Here is a 15073-nt window from a genome sequence, read left to right on the forward strand (position 1 = left end):
AATTGAGATTATTTCCCTTACAGTCATTTCTGTCGACCCCAATATGGAAAATTCTCTAAATTTACAGTATATTCTCTGTATTCACAGACATTTCTGTTAATCCCCATGCAGTTAGGACTGTTTTAAAAGTATAATATCTATATATATATCTATATATATATATATATCTATATCTATCTATATCTCTATCTATATATATATATATATATATATATATATATATATATATATATATATATATATATATATATATAATGTTTTGGTCCTGGTTTTCGCAAAGAAGGTTAAATTTTTTAACTAAACCTTAGAAAATCTTCAACAATCATAAATCTAAACATCACCTGATTTATTTTTATTTTACCTTTTAATGTATGACATATTAAAAAGTTCAAATAACGTACCAAGAGTAAGAAAACATGTTGAGTTGACTGAAGAAAGTTTTTAGCTCAAAAACATCTGAAGGGTGTTTTTTCTGATCCACAAAGTTAATCAGAAAAAAAAATGATTGTCTGTTTTTTTTTGTTTTACTTTTTTGACTTTTTGAAACACTGAATGATGAGTTATTCAGACATTTTAAATCTATTCTAGATTTGTAACAAAAATTTCCACAGAAGGTTTTATTGTGAAGTTATCACACTTCCTGTATGACTCATGTTTCTCTGGCTAACATCATCAAGGAGTGTTCATACTGGTTTCTTTGTTGCTCACTGCAGATAAAAACCAGTTAAGGCAGGGGTCAAGAGACCAAAATTATTCAGTACATTTTTGTTTTAATTAAGTTCAATACAAACATACATTTTCATAAATTTACAGGTACAATAAGTTACCCATAAATAGTGACGACTCACATTTTCAGAGCTGAAGCACTAAAATGACACTGCAGACATGAATGACTCTACAGGTCATACAGAAATGTCATGTATATATATGAACAAACATACACGTCTTAGCTCTTTGAATCGTGACTGTCTGGGCGGTTGGACTGATGAGCAGGTATGATGAAACTTTTATTTTTGCATATTCACACGAAGCGACGACAGGCTACGCTGCTGCCTTCTGACTGCGCTCGATGGCCATCCTCTCCAGCCGCTCAGTGTAGAAGCCGTTAAAGTCCAGCCTGAGGAGTCATCAGAGGAAATGTAATGATGCACCTTTTGTTTCAAATAAAATTCATTTTATTACAGTCCAACAAATTTGCTATTCCTCAAAAAAGCAGATGTTATCACTGAAAAGTGTTTAAATGGTACTTTAAGGTACATTTCTGTTTTTAAAAACTTAACTGATGATATCAACAAGATGCAAAGAAATAACTATTTTGCCTTTAAGTTCATAAGCCCTATGTATCGTGTTAAAGAGACATGACCTGAAGTTGAACTAGTGTTGGGCTGAACTTTTGTGTAATATGATTTTATATCAGAAGATGTTGCAGTGAGGAAAAACTTTTTTTTAAACCAGATTCATATTTACAGCCGAGGTCCAGAGAAAGCAAATCTTATGATTTGTAAACGCTGTCCCCTGGTGGTGAAAGCTTAAGTATAAATTTAAGGTACCTTCTGTAATTATTGTTGAGCCTTCAGATGTGTGCTGCTGTTAGCTTTCGATATTCTGCATTTTTTTAAATAAGCGTGTGCTCTAACATCCTGTTTTTACTCCGTCTTTAGCATTTTCCAGAGTAAATAAATCGATAGAAAGTTAAATAAACACAGTAAATTAAGTTTTTAATTCTTGTTAAAAATCCAGATAATGAGCTGCTTCCTGTAATATTACACATATATTTGAGAGTTAACCCCAGGACCTTTACTGACTGATTTAAAACAGCAGCTTTTCTGCAGGAAGATGAAACCTGAGTTTTATGCTCAGCAGCTCTGTTTGATTCATGCTTTCAAAATACATTTAAACTTTTCTACACTGAGGGGAAGGTTCAGCCGTCCGGCCCACTGAAGATCAAATTATAGTTGTACATGTCCGAAGAACTACGCTAGGCAACGGTGACTCACTGCACCATCTTGTGGTGCAAAGTGGTATTACAAAAGAAGTGCAACATCACCTGATGTCTCTTCGACACAATACAGACATAAACCCAGAGTAGATGTCTTTTCAAACTCTGTAGTTAGTTCATACAATATTTTTTTTAACTATTTTTAAAGAAAATTATGATAAGAACCTTTAAGGTGATCACATGACCCAGAACCTTTGTTTTTAAATGGGCAGGATATTTTTTTAATCCCCATTGGAGCAGGATAGGAGTCTAAAAGATGCTATCTTAACAAAAGCCACCTACAAAACTGTTCTGGTTATTAAATGTTAACAACTGTTAGTGAATGCAAAGAGAAAATTGACATTCAGCTTCATTTCCATGCAAATGAATAGTGCAGCAACTGCTTTGAGCCTGTGTGATGGTATGAAGAAAAAAATTTAAAGCCTATTACAAACGTCCTCTGTAATGCTGACAGGCGTACCTGTAAATGATGCTGATCATGCTGTGCTCGCAGTCGTTGGTGCTGTAGATGCTCAGCTTGTCCAGCAGGTCCAGCAGCAGCATGCTGAAGTTGCTGTCAAACTTGCTGATGGTGGCTTCGAAGCTGGCGTCGGTCTGGAGGGAGTCTGCGTGATCAGCTAAAAACTGAAGCAGCAGCCAAGAGGAAAGGACGACAAACAATCATATAATGAAAATTTTAGGAGGATGAATGAACAAAGCCTGATTTAGTAAGGTTTACAGCCTCTCTATTCAGTACGTGTTTCTCAGAGGGGAGGCTGTGGTGATGGATGCTTTGTACCTTCGTGGTCAGCCTCTTTTTCTCTGGCTCGTCGGCCTGCTCGCTCTGAGCGGAGGGCTCATCCATCGTCCCCTGCTCCATGGAGAGGCGCTCCAGCCTCATGCTCTGTGTGAAACGCTTCATCAGCAGAGGAGGAGAAAAAAGGGCAAAAACACATCTGTTTGTTTCATTTTCAGGTTTTTCGAGGCTTAGTTATAGCAGAGCTGTAAAACGATGTTCAAATAAAAGGAAAAATGAACATTTATCCGACTATGAAAATGAACAACAATCTGAGTACAGTGTAGGTCCCGTAAATGCTGCACAATAACCACAACATTTTTATCAACGCAACATGCCTGCTGAGGCTTTTGTGCAATTCTGCATCCAGATTTTTAGGCTCTGAGTCGATGGTCACAGAAAAGCTGCAGGCGCCCAAACTAGATTTGCAAAAAGCTATCTCATATTCTTCACATGTCTGGGTTTCATCAAGTCTCCAAAAAGCATGTGGGAATATTTGTTATAGTCTGACGAGATCAAGAGTGATCTCTTCTCCTATTTACCCACACAAAAACTTCACATTTTAACAGAAGTCTGCAGACTTTATTATCCACCGTGTCTAAACAGCTTAAAGGCAGACGTGGCTCTTTGAATGAAATTCAAACTATGAGCGCTTCAATTTAAAAATGTGTGTGCAGCAGTTTTTTGCAGGGTTTAAGCTTAAATACATTGATTCATGAAACTAAAGTAAATTAAAGAGTGCTGTAATCAAATACTACATTATTGAGGCTGTGACTTCATTATCTCTGGTTTTATGCAGTCGTGGAAATACCTGCATGCAGTTTGTGAACATGACGCAGACAGACATGAGCTTGGAGAAGATCCTGAGCAGCTCGGGGTTGGTCAGCATGCAGTCCTTTAGGCAGTTGTCCAGGAAGCTGGTGTGATGACAAAGCACATCATCGATGTTTGAAGCCTGCAGAAAGAAGAAAAGAAAAATAACTTAAGATCACATTTTCCCTGAAACCAGCACGTCTCCTTCTCAGTGCTCCTCAGGGGTCCTTCTTCAATCACTCACCATTTTCAGGTTGTTCTCCATGACGTGCCAGGTGGGCTCCATCACCTCAAACATCATGTAGTACTGAATGTTCTGCACAAAGTTGAGCATTCGCTGTCGGAGGGCGAACGCGGTAGCGAACCTGCACACAGGTGGTAAGAACAAAAGGTAAGAACGTTCTACTGGTTGAAACTTTTACAGGAAGTCACCTCAGATTCGTGGCGGCTCACCATTTGGCAGAGTGTAAGGAGTACTGCCTGAAGTCTTTGTTGCTGATCCAAACGTTGCACAGCAGCCGCTCAACATGTTTGCAGTAAAACATGTGTCTGAACAACATCTGGTACCTCGTCAGTGCTTTCCTGGATAAATAATGCAAACATTAGCTCTTCTAAATAAACAGGTTGGTTTTGTGATTTCCCACTTTTAACAAATTTAATTTAGTCAAACTAAAACCAATATTTTTTTTGTCTTTTTTTGTTTTAACCATCTCATTTTTTATTTTTTTTTATTTTACAGCTTGTATTTTTTTTATATTTTATCACAATTCACAGATTAATAAATATCTTCAGATGTATTTATCTAGAGTAAGATCCACTGGAGCTCTGAACCTGTTGATGATGAGCGAGAGCGGCCATTTGACAATGTAGTCGAAGGAGAAGGCCTCGAGCCCGCTGAGGGCCACGTCTGGCGGATCAGCGTTGATGATGGCCTTCTCTTGTTTGGTCTCGATGGCCAGCACTCGCAGCAGCTGAGTGATGACATCGTGAGGCATTAAGTCGATCTGTGGAGACAGGCGAGGAAGGTCAGACCAGCTAATTGTTCACATTTTACAATCCAAACTAAACAGACACGCCTTCCCCCACCTTCAGGTCATCCTTGAAAGGGTCCGTGTTGGCCGTGCTCATCCTCAGAGCCAGCTCCAGGAGAGCCTCCAGTCTGGGAGGAACGATGTCGTCCACCGGCTTCTTCATCTCCTCCTCCGTCAGGTCCATGAAGTGCACAAAGAAATCTCCTTTGTCCATCAGGAAGTAGTGCTTGATTGATCTGACACAAGAGAGAACAGACATTTGAAAATGGTCAAACCACTTCATAAAATAATCATAGGCTTAAACATAACATAAAATAAAAAACACAAAACAAAAGTGCATCAGGAAGTTCGACTGGCTTTGACTTCACATCAAAAGCAAACAGACTAACGTTAATGTCACTATGGTAATTTTGTCTTGGTACCACAAGTAAAGAAAACGCATGAATGATGAAGGAAGAAATCCTTCATCAGACTGTTTAACAAGCTTAAACATAAAGAAAAGTGAACTTTTCACCTGCTGGTTGGTTTTACAGAGCAGGTTTAAATTAAAGCCGTCTTAACTGCTTGTTTACATTTTTACAAATGTGACAGATTTAAATTGTTTACACTTAAATCTCGTACATTTGTAAAAATTACTGAAATCATATACAGTATAAAAAGATGAGATAAGAAATTCTTTTGTCATACACATGCTGAATGCAGCAAGAGGGACAGAGGAATAAGATATACAATATATACAATAAGAATAGTAGTATACAGTAATATACAGTAGGATAGTGCAGAATATAATATCAAATAACTCTAAGTAACTATATAACCTGAAAAATAAATTGCTTAGCTATCAGTGAAAGTGAAAAAGTGACATAGTATTGTGCAATTGAATAAAAGACAGTAGCAGCATATAATAGTCATCTGCTCTAGCAGTGATATCAGCAGCAAGCAGGAATCAGTCAAAAATTTATTTACATTTAGATTAAGATCAAATCTAACCACTTGTATTTTAAGTCATTAAAACTTGAGCATCTATAGAAACCTTTGCAGTAACCACACAAAGAACAATAGAGACCCAGCAGAACCTCTGTTTAAGACTTGTGTTTTCTAGAGGGATCTTTTTTGACCAAAGTATCAGTTTTAGTCATCTTAGCATAAGCTGAACTAAACTGTGACTAAATCTGGGCTGAAAATGCACCACGGCGAAGGCAAAAGGTATATTTGAGTTATTATAACGAGACAAAACAAGCGATTTGAAACAAAAATGGATGCAAACAGTAACCGCCTCATCCCAGTTATCTTGTTTTCATAATCACTGGAAGCTACAGAAATAGCCCAGCCCTAACACTAGACGCTGACTTCAAAATTTACAGTTTTAATCTTGACAATAATTGTGTGTGTGTGTGTGTGTGTGTGTGTGTCAAATATAACAGAACAAACTGGTCACACAGCATCTCATCCTATCTTCTCACCACAAAATATCCAATAACCATTAAATATTCACCTCAGACGTGAGACCAGCTCCTTCTCTTCCATGAGGAAGTCCAGAAGCACTTTGCTGGCGTAATTGTAGGCTTTCTCTATCTGCTCCACGTAGGCCCTCTCCTTCAGGGTGTATAGCACCTCCTTAGCATCAGGACACGTCACGTCCCGCCCGCACTCCCGCACCACATTGAGATATTTCCCTGCACGATAGCACGTCTCAACATCGCCGAAAGGATTCCCATTTTATGTTCAACAAGTCTTAAATGTTCTATTTTTACCTGTGCTTAGTATTTTGTCTGCCATCTTCTGTAGAAAGGAGGGAATCCGATGCTGCACAATGGTGTATCTCTGATCCCAGTACTTGTCATTGTAGTCTTCCTGAATCTTCTCCTTTTGCAGCTCGTGCTCCTCCACCATGAACTCACTGTGGAGTCACAAAATATGAGCTTTACATTTTACAACACACATTTGTCAGAGTTGAAACTCTGGGAGCAGCTGAACCTGTACGGATCCTTGATGATGCCCCTGTAGATCCACTTCTCCAGGATCTCAAAGTACGGGACACTGGCTGCTTTGGTGAGGTACAGACACAGCTCCTGAGCCTGGCTGTCACCGGTGTAATTGAAGGTTCTGTCATGGAGAAGGCTCAACGTGGACCCTCCCATACACTCTCCTTTGTCCACGGAGGACGCTGTGAACACAACAGAAAGCATAATTTAACTAAATATCTGTTTTATAATAGGTGAGATTCCACACTAATCAGGCATTTTCAAAGTGTTCAGTGTTGTTTGTGTTCAGCGTTGGTTAATCTAGACCCAGTTTGATGTGCCATGTTCTCTTCTAAAGTGGGTCAGATCACCTTCCAGTCAAATTAACTCTCTGGTGCTCATTTAAAGAAGCTTAGACTGCAGGTCTTCTACGATCTGTGACCCACAAACTAACGTTTATAAAGTGAAAACATTCAGAACTCCTCCTCACCACTAATCTGCAAATTCAGCTCTATATCTCTACAACAGATCAACATTTTTTCTTAATATTTGCTTTGTTAAACATATGTTTAAACATTTTAAGCTTATTTTAAACAACATCTGAAGACAGTTTAGAAGCAGATGAAATTTTAGGGCTTGTAATTCAATAAACTGTGCTGGTATGCAGAAGCAGAGATAAACAACTTTAAGTTAGAAATCTAAATCAAGTCCACTCTGGCAAAGGAGAAGTAGCACTCTATTCTCAAGAGACTTTCTCCACCCTCTGGTTTGCATTTTGTCCTCCTTTTGCACCAGGATGGTGCCAGAACTCCAGCAACTCCTGATCACTGCGCCCCTAACTCATCCTTCTTTCCATGTTTCTTTGACAACTTTTAATTCATCATGCCTGCAAACAACGACCATGTGTTATCTTCAGTTTCTTACCGATTGATGACAGTATCTCCATGGTGCGCATGGTGGGCTGGATGTAGAACCAGAGCTTCTGCAGGGACAGCAGGCCCTGCCGCTGGAGATGCTCCAGCTGAGTGACCAGGATGAGATATTCCTTCATCAGCGTCCTCATTGCCGCTGTCAGGGCGTGGTTCACCTGGCCGTACTCGAAGGATGACTTCTCCTCAATGAACCTGGAGGGCAAATGCAACACGTCACCTTTAATTATCTTATAACATATAATCTCTTTTAGACCCTTTAAGCAAAGATCATATGATTCTGAATTATTTGATATTTATGTCACTTTTTTCAAGCTCTAAATCACTGAGACTCCCATTGATATCGATCATTAAATATGAATTTAATGCGAAAGAGCAACAGAAAATAGATAAAAGGTTTCAACAGATAAACAATTAAAATATATACTTTGTGTTTAAGGCGCACATATAAATCATACATAGGATCAGATGTCTAAATAATATATATAAATAAACCTTTCAAAGATAATGCAAAAAAATCTGCATTATCCTGTGCCTGCAGCACATTTTAAGACATTTGGAAATTTTACCCATGCAGAAATCTGGAGGGCTGAAAAAAGACTTTAATGTTAAAATTCCCAACTTTACAGCTACAAAAACTGTTTGATCTCTAAAGCAAATTTCCTCATGTAATAACCTAAAAACTTTACAGTATGATTTTCTTCTCTTTTCTTTGTATATCCATTTATAGTTTAATAAAGCTTAAGGTCAGAGGTGTGGATTTTTTGAGTGCCAGCTGAGTCACTCAGCTTTGTTAACTGCAGTCACGTAACTGAAGCTTCCATTCAAGGTTATTCTAAAAACTCAAAACTGATGTGAAATAAACATTTTAGTTACAAGAGATGCTGTTGGGTTTTTCTTTTGCATTGCATCAACCTTGAGGGTCCCAGTAGTTCATCTGGAAAACTCATTAGTGATTATGTGCATTTGTGAACTTAAGCCTGTTAGCAGTAGCTCATACCGGGCACAGTCTACGCTCTTACCGTGTTATAGTTGAGTAGTACGAAGCGACCGGTAATATTCTGTTGACCAGCTCTTTGACAGACATGTCCAGTGTTGGATCAACGATGAAGGAGCGGTTCTGCCGCCCCAGCACCGGCTGAGCGGTGATGTCTCGCCCGTCGACTCCAATCAGCACAAACAGCAGATCCTCCACCAGAGCTTGTTCCTGCGTCCCCAGAGGCAGCGTACCTGACCACGGACAGTAACCACATCAATACGCACAGGGGGACTATATTCAGACTCCATGCTGCACAGGTGAATGTGTAAATTTACCAACTTACCAACAGGAACAGCTGGTTCTCCTTGAGGGGTGGGGCTGGTGATGAAGTCTCCGATGAGAGCTGGACGATCATACACCCAATTGGGGAAGACGGGGTTGGGCTGGGTGGGGTTCTTCTTGTTGTGTTTGTCCCTCAGCATCTTCCGTGTGACTTCAGCCGGCTGTAGGCGAATTCCAAAAACAAAGAAACTCAGGATTTAAAAGCAGCAGATGGTAAACTGAGTGAAATTTAATGTAATTTTTATCAATAGCAATAGACTGGCCCTTCTAACCTTCAGATTAAACTATTGATCAAGGCAGCTTTTTATTCACAAAAAAATGCCAGCAGATGTTTCTGTAAACAGTGACATACTGCAGGTAACCTTTATATGATAACATGTTATTATTATACCTGATCTACAGCTTCATGATGTTAGTTCACTGTTTAGTTTTTGTTCCCTGTCACATCCTTATGGTGGATTCACACCAAGCCTGAAATGAAGTTTTTCATTACAAATAAAGTACATGCAATGAGGCAAATTCAGGTTAGTTAGCTGTGATGTTCTTTCTGCTGAGCCCAAGTGGCCAAAAACAAATCTTGTGCATGTCTAATCACTCCTATGTGAAGTACACTGCGAATCTAATGTGAATGAGAGCTTCTTTTAACCTCTTTATCTCCCTTATTAACCAGAGATTCGCCATCTCTGATCTGATCTACTTTAAGAAGAAGAAACCTGAATAGCTCTATGAACAAAAATTCTGAAACTTAAAAAGGACCATCTCTGTGAACCTCCAACTCATCTTCATTGTAGGACTCCAGAGAGTAGCTTTGTATGACTCACAGTCCAAAATAAGCCTTCTTTATCTTATACTGGGCCTTTGTGCAGCTTCACAGCTCATTAACCATTTGAACCAAACTGTTTTAGCGCCTCCATCTTCACACCCACTTTCCTCTGAGTGATTGCCCCTCATAAATTATTTGACAAGCAGGTGGTTGGAACTTTGTGCTCTCTTTGACATCACACAGAGCCAAAAGAACAAAAATTGTCTGAACCTGTTTCCACATATAAAATAAACCAATAAATACATCCTATCTTGATTAAGTTTCTAGCTGAACTTATTTTAGCTCCAAGCTGTCCTGTAGAGTTTCACAGGCTAATCTAACCTTCAGACCAGTAACATGATCTGAAGGTAAGAGATGCTCACCAGAGGAGCGTTGGAGCTCGCTGTTACATTGCCAAGCTTCTTACGCAGCTCATCCAGCTCCTGCATGGACATTTTGGTGCTGGTTTGAGGCAGAGAGTAACTGGTTGTTGTGGTTGAGGTGGTGTTTGCTGAAGACTCCGACCTCTCTTTAGCATTCTGCTGCAGAAACTGGAGGGTCTGCAAAAAAAATATCAAGGCAGGGATGCAAAATTAGATTCAAGTATTTTATCAACCAACTCTCTGATGGAGGGACATAAATCAGCAAGTTTCTTAGTTCATAGAGTAGATTACATTTTTTAAACTACTTTTCAACATTAATAATAAGGAAATAATTGTGATTTTAGATCAGGAAGTATAGAAATATTTGGACTCAATGACAAAAAGAACCGGATGAAAAGCAGCATGTAAATGAGGCGTTACCTCTTTGTCCTCACAGAGTTTGGAGAGCAGATACACCAAAGGGTCGAGGTTCCGAACATTTTTGGACTTAAGCTCCTCATATTTCCTCAAGAAATCCTCCGGGGTTTTAGAAAACTCTGCTAACTTGACCTGAAAGTGACACAACATGCAATATGAAGAAAATATTCAAAGAAACATATCTGTTGTGAACATTGGGTATTTAACTACTTAGAGTAAGTTAGAAAACTTTAGCGTTAGGGAAGTGATGAAGTGATGGCCACTGCAAACAAGAAAGGGGCTCAAGGTGGTGGTGGGATTACATCCCTGACAGACTTCTCAACCAATCCTGACTTCCTCATGCATTACCACAAATTCTCTCTTAGTACCTTATCATATACGGTCTCTAGATCTACAAAAACACACAGTTCAGTTCTTTCTGAACTTCTCTATACTTCTCCATCAACATTCTCAAAACAAGCATCCCATCTGTACTGCTCTTTCTTGGTATGAAGCCATACGTTCCATTCCCCAGGCATCCTTTCACGCTACAAGATTAACTTCAATACTCTGTCATTGGGATGTCAGGTATGTCATCTGAACCAAGAGCCTTTTCACTCTTGATCCATCCATTGTTGCCTTCACTTACTCCTTACTAATCCTCTGCACTTCCTGATTTCCTACCTGTCCCCCATCTATCCCATCATTCTCTCTCCTCATTTTCTTCATTCATAAGAATCTTAAAGTACTCCTTCTGCCTCCTCACCAAACTCCCTGTACTCATTAGTACATGTGAAATCTGGAAGGACTACTGGTCATAATGATGCATTTGGAAATTTTGCTAAAGTTAATTGCGAGATGAATGTCTCTGGGAGGAGTTAACAAACATTACTATGGTGCCAAGTAGGGCTGCCACAAACGATTATTTTGATAGTCGACTAGTCACCGATTATTTATGCGATTAGTCGACTAATCAGATCATCATCCATTGGACGTAAAACTACAGCTTATTGCACCAGCAGCATCTGCTCTTATATAACTATCATTAGCTTACAGCTTTAAGCTTTTAAGGTGCTAACTAAAAATAAAGACAAGATGATAGTTTATTAAATTTTAATGAAATCTGCAGATTGTTTTGGTGAAGTTTAATAAACTCCTTGCTATCTAAAATATAACAGGACACCGGAGTATATTCTGGAGCATCTCACACTTCTGATAATCAGCTGTCTGCTTGACGTTTATTCAGCTGTGTAAAAACTTTAATCTCAGCCAAACCGATTTACTCAGGAACAAATAAAATACTGAAAAAAGTCAAACAATAACATTTTTAATTTATCTAAGTGACTCATATATCATGTTTAACCTCAGTAGCGAAAGACGGCAGTGGGTTTGAAAACAATTTGCCGGGAGTCCGGTGTTCTCACGGTGCTAGTGACCTAGCTCCGGCTAGCTATCGAGCTAGTGGGTAACAGACGTCTCCGAAAACGTCGGAGCGCTTTTGAAAATATGTGGTGTCTTGATAAACTGAGCAGATATTTGAGGTTTACACAGCTACATTCTCGCCTGAAAATATGTTAAACGTTTATTTTGTGACCCAGAAAGAATAATAAGAGTAATATTAAAACTAACTAGCTGCCGCCATTGTTGGAAACTGAGCAGGGCTGTGCTATGAATTCTGGGACACAGCTTCTTCTTCTTCGGGGTTTAACGGCAGCTGGCATCCTTGTACATGCAGTGCTGCCATCTTCTGTTTCAGTCCGTTATTACACTCTTAAATCCTGCTTCTTATTCTTGCGTCTTTTGGGATCTTACAAAGCTTCAAACGACGCGTCGACTATTAAATCAGTCGTCGACGATTTTGATAGTCGACGTAATCGTGACTAGTCGACTAATCGTGGCAGCCCTAGTGCCAAGTGCAGAAAAACACAGTCTGACTGGGTGTCTGATAAGAGGACAGATGCAAATTAAAAACTAAATTATCAACTGATGAGCCATGAAAAGCACTGCAGTTAAACACAGTGGAGTACAGTATAGCCCACCTTGGCACTGTGCGCGGACACTGTGGTGGTGACATAGGGGGTCCTGTGTTTCTGGAGCAGGTCTATGTAGCCCTCTGCTCCGTCGCCGCCTCGTACATGAAGGAGGCTGAGCAGTTCGTTCACGTCGTGGTGGATCCTGAACTCGCTCATGGCTCCAGCAGCTGCTATAACGACAAAGAGGTTTTATTTTGTAGGAGAGGGCAGAAAGAAAGAGAAAGAATTTAGCTCAGGCGGTCACAATGGATATGAACATCAGAGCTGCCGGCTCACACTGACAAATATCAGCTGAAGCTTAGTTGAGGGTTTAACGGCTGTATGTTTATGACATCCTGTCTTTCAGTGGTGATGCAGAGCTAACAGTTGTTTACGCTAGCTGGCTAGTTAGCCTGCTACAGAGGGGGATGGTATCTAGTAGCTCTCTGAGCCAAATGAAACATGAAATGCCATAAAAGCAAACAATAACGTAACTCAGTAACATGAAGCCCCGTTACAGGTTTAACTAGAGTCTGAAGTCATCACTCTACCTGGCACTCGCCTTTCTGCAGCGTTCACCGGGGCAGATAGCAAACGCGCCCACTACTATCAAATTCTTCTTCTTCTCCAACAGCGCAGTGACGGCGCCACACTGACCCCTACAGGTCAGTGACGCCTGACCATACAAAAATAGACAGAAAATTATGCATTTATTTATTTAAACCGGAGTGTATATTGAATATTCTGACAAATAAAAGAATAAATTAAATATAATTTCACATATATTAGTTAAAAATTGTAACATTTTGGCTCTTTTGTGCAAAGTATTGCTTATGAAATGTATTGTGCGAGATGAATGTCTCTGGGAGGAGTTAACAAACATTACTTCTTCAAACATTACTTCCTTCATGTTTGTCAGGAAGGAAAAAAATCACACTGATAATGCAGAAGTTTCAAAATCTTACAAAAATAATATTTCAAATAAGATTAGGTTAATAGGTTAATAATATCTTAATGCTGGGGCTGAAAGTCAAATTGTAATACAAATAGGAATATAATAACTACTTTTAAAAATCAATTTGGCAAAAATCTATCAATCATAAAACAGGCATTTTCTCTAAAATCACAATACTGCTTTTGTTACTGTAGGAACCCGGGTAGATGTCTGCTTATGTATAAGTTTTGTGAACTAAAAAAAACTAATTAAAATAAAATAAGAGGAACTAGCTTTAGTTTTAGTATCTGTTATTGAAAAATTAATATAAATCAACCTACTGTTTATGATAATGTGAAAACAGCAGAAAACATAATTTATTTTAATAAACGCACTAACAATTTAATTCTTTAACTAATAGAAGTAAATCAAATATTAGGGTCTCTAGTTCACTAAAATATCATGGGGTCGTGTGTACTTCTTTCACGCAGAAGCGGAGATCCACGACCAAAGAGACTTCCTCCACCATGGGCATTGTGGGCTGAATGTAGAACCAGAGCTTCTGTCACTGGAGGTGCTCCAGCTGTGTGACCAGATATTCCTTCATCACCATCCTCATCGCCGCTGTCAGGGCGTGGTTCACCTGGCCGTCCTGAAAGGATGATTTCTCCTCAATCAAACTCGAGGAAAAATGCAACACGTCGCCTTTAATAATCACTTAATAATCACCACTTTAAGCAAAGATCACATGATTCGTAATTATTTTATATTTATGTAACTTTTCGGGCTGTAAATCGCTGTCGCTTACATTCACAGTATCAGTTAATCGTTAAACATGACGTTGATGTGGATGAGGAGCAAAAAAAATGATAAACGGATTGATACCTTAAAGTTACCATAAACTGATAACCTGTAAGTAGGCCTACAAGTTCACAAGGCAGTGCTAATCCTCAAATCCGCCAAAATCCTGTACAGACCTCTGCTGAATGATATGACCGTATGTATGCCCTCATAAGAAAAGATTATGGTCCCAAAGAAATTTTTAACCACGCACATGGATTCAGTAGTTTCGTGTTTTTCTGTTTGATTTGGCCTCTTCCGGAAAATTTAGTCTATAACAGAAAAAGGAAACATGAAACCTCTCCTGAAACCAAACTGATTTTCTGAGACTTACTGAAAGAAACCCCAAAAGTTGGTTCTGTTCATCTGCACGTTTTGTTTTCAGTGGGAGAAACGTTTCGTCACTCACCCAAGGGACTTCGTCAGTATCCAGCTGAATGCAGGTTTCCCCAACCTTATAAACAATACATTAGCATAATGACTGAAACAAGCACCACTGACGAACAATGGGCTGTGAGGTCAGTCTCCTGATCATTAATATGCAAACCGTCATAACCAAATAGGAACAGAACCAAGTTTTTTGAGATTTCTTTACCTGGACAATTGCGCATGCATCAAGGTAGTCTATGTGGTTGTTTAGGGTCACAACCACTAGGAGGTGGGGCATGATTTTCTGTGTTGCTAGCACGCACTGTGGTTGAAGCGCTTTTACATGTAAATAAAAGTTCTGCTACATTTAAGCCCTTGTCAGATGAGTTCACACAACGCTAAATAAGCCTATCAGCACCTGTTAAATATCTGTGTAGTTTACATGGGGAGATTTTAAATCCCAAGTATCTCCCGACTAACTTCCGGTTAGCTCTAGCGTCTACGT

The 15073-nt window shown here is 39.2% G+C and overlaps 1 protein-coding gene across 6 annotated transcripts; it reads right to left on the bottom strand.

The window, feature by feature from the left end:
- Positions 1 to 744: 744 nt before the first annotated feature.
- On the bottom strand, positions 745 to 14017 carry tubgcp2 (tubulin gamma complex component 2). 6 transcript variants are annotated; one of them, XM_082543773.1, is made up of 18 exons: positions 13838 to 14017; positions 12453 to 12616; positions 10438 to 10566; positions 10018 to 10194; positions 8834 to 8993; positions 8534 to 8741; positions 7507 to 7706; positions 6596 to 6785; positions 6373 to 6518; positions 6114 to 6294; positions 4674 to 4854; positions 4419 to 4591; positions 4041 to 4169; positions 3832 to 3952; positions 3586 to 3729; positions 2778 to 2894; positions 2460 to 2623; positions 745 to 1117 (listed from the first exon to the last, which is right to left on the bottom strand). In XM_082543773.1, the coding sequence occupies exons 2-18, from the start codon at positions 12600 to 12602 to the stop codon at positions 1042 to 1044; spliced, it is 2646 nt and encodes an 881-aa protein (XP_082399899.1). In that variant the 5' UTR covers positions 12603 to 12616; positions 13838 to 14017; the 3' UTR covers positions 745 to 1041. The 6 variants fall into 6 exon arrangements, with proteins under 6 accessions (XP_082399899.1, XP_082399894.1, XP_082399897.1 ...); XM_082543768.1 differs by having other exon boundaries at positions 12453 to 12613; positions 13838 to 14011; XM_082543771.1 differs by lacking the exon at positions 13838 to 14017 and adding an exon at positions 12988 to 13089.
- Positions 14018 to 15073: the final 1056 nt, after the last annotated feature.

The sequence above is a fragment of the Aulonocara stuartgranti genome, assembly GCF_965226115.1.
Source record: "Aulonocara stuartgranti genome assembly, chromosome: 8".
Classification (NCBI taxonomy): Eukaryota; Metazoa; Chordata; class Actinopteri; order Cichliformes; family Cichlidae; genus Aulonocara; species Aulonocara stuartgranti.

What these genes read in the sequence shown, in the direction of transcription:
- tubgcp2 (XM_082543773.1), bottom strand. Translation starts at nt 12,602, where the DNA reads ATGAGCGAGTTCAGGATCCACCACGACGTGAACGAACTGCTCAGCCTC. An exon ending in TGTTCACAAACTGCATGCAG is followed by an intron (nt 2,895 to 3,585) that starts GTATTTCCACGA and finishes CTGCTGATGAAG; the next exon opens with CGTTTCACACAGAGCATGAG. An exon ending in ATGATCAGCATCATTTACAG is followed by an intron (nt 1,118 to 2,459) that starts GTACGCCTGTCA and finishes ATGACTCCTCAG; the next exon opens with GCTGGACTTTAACGGCTTCT.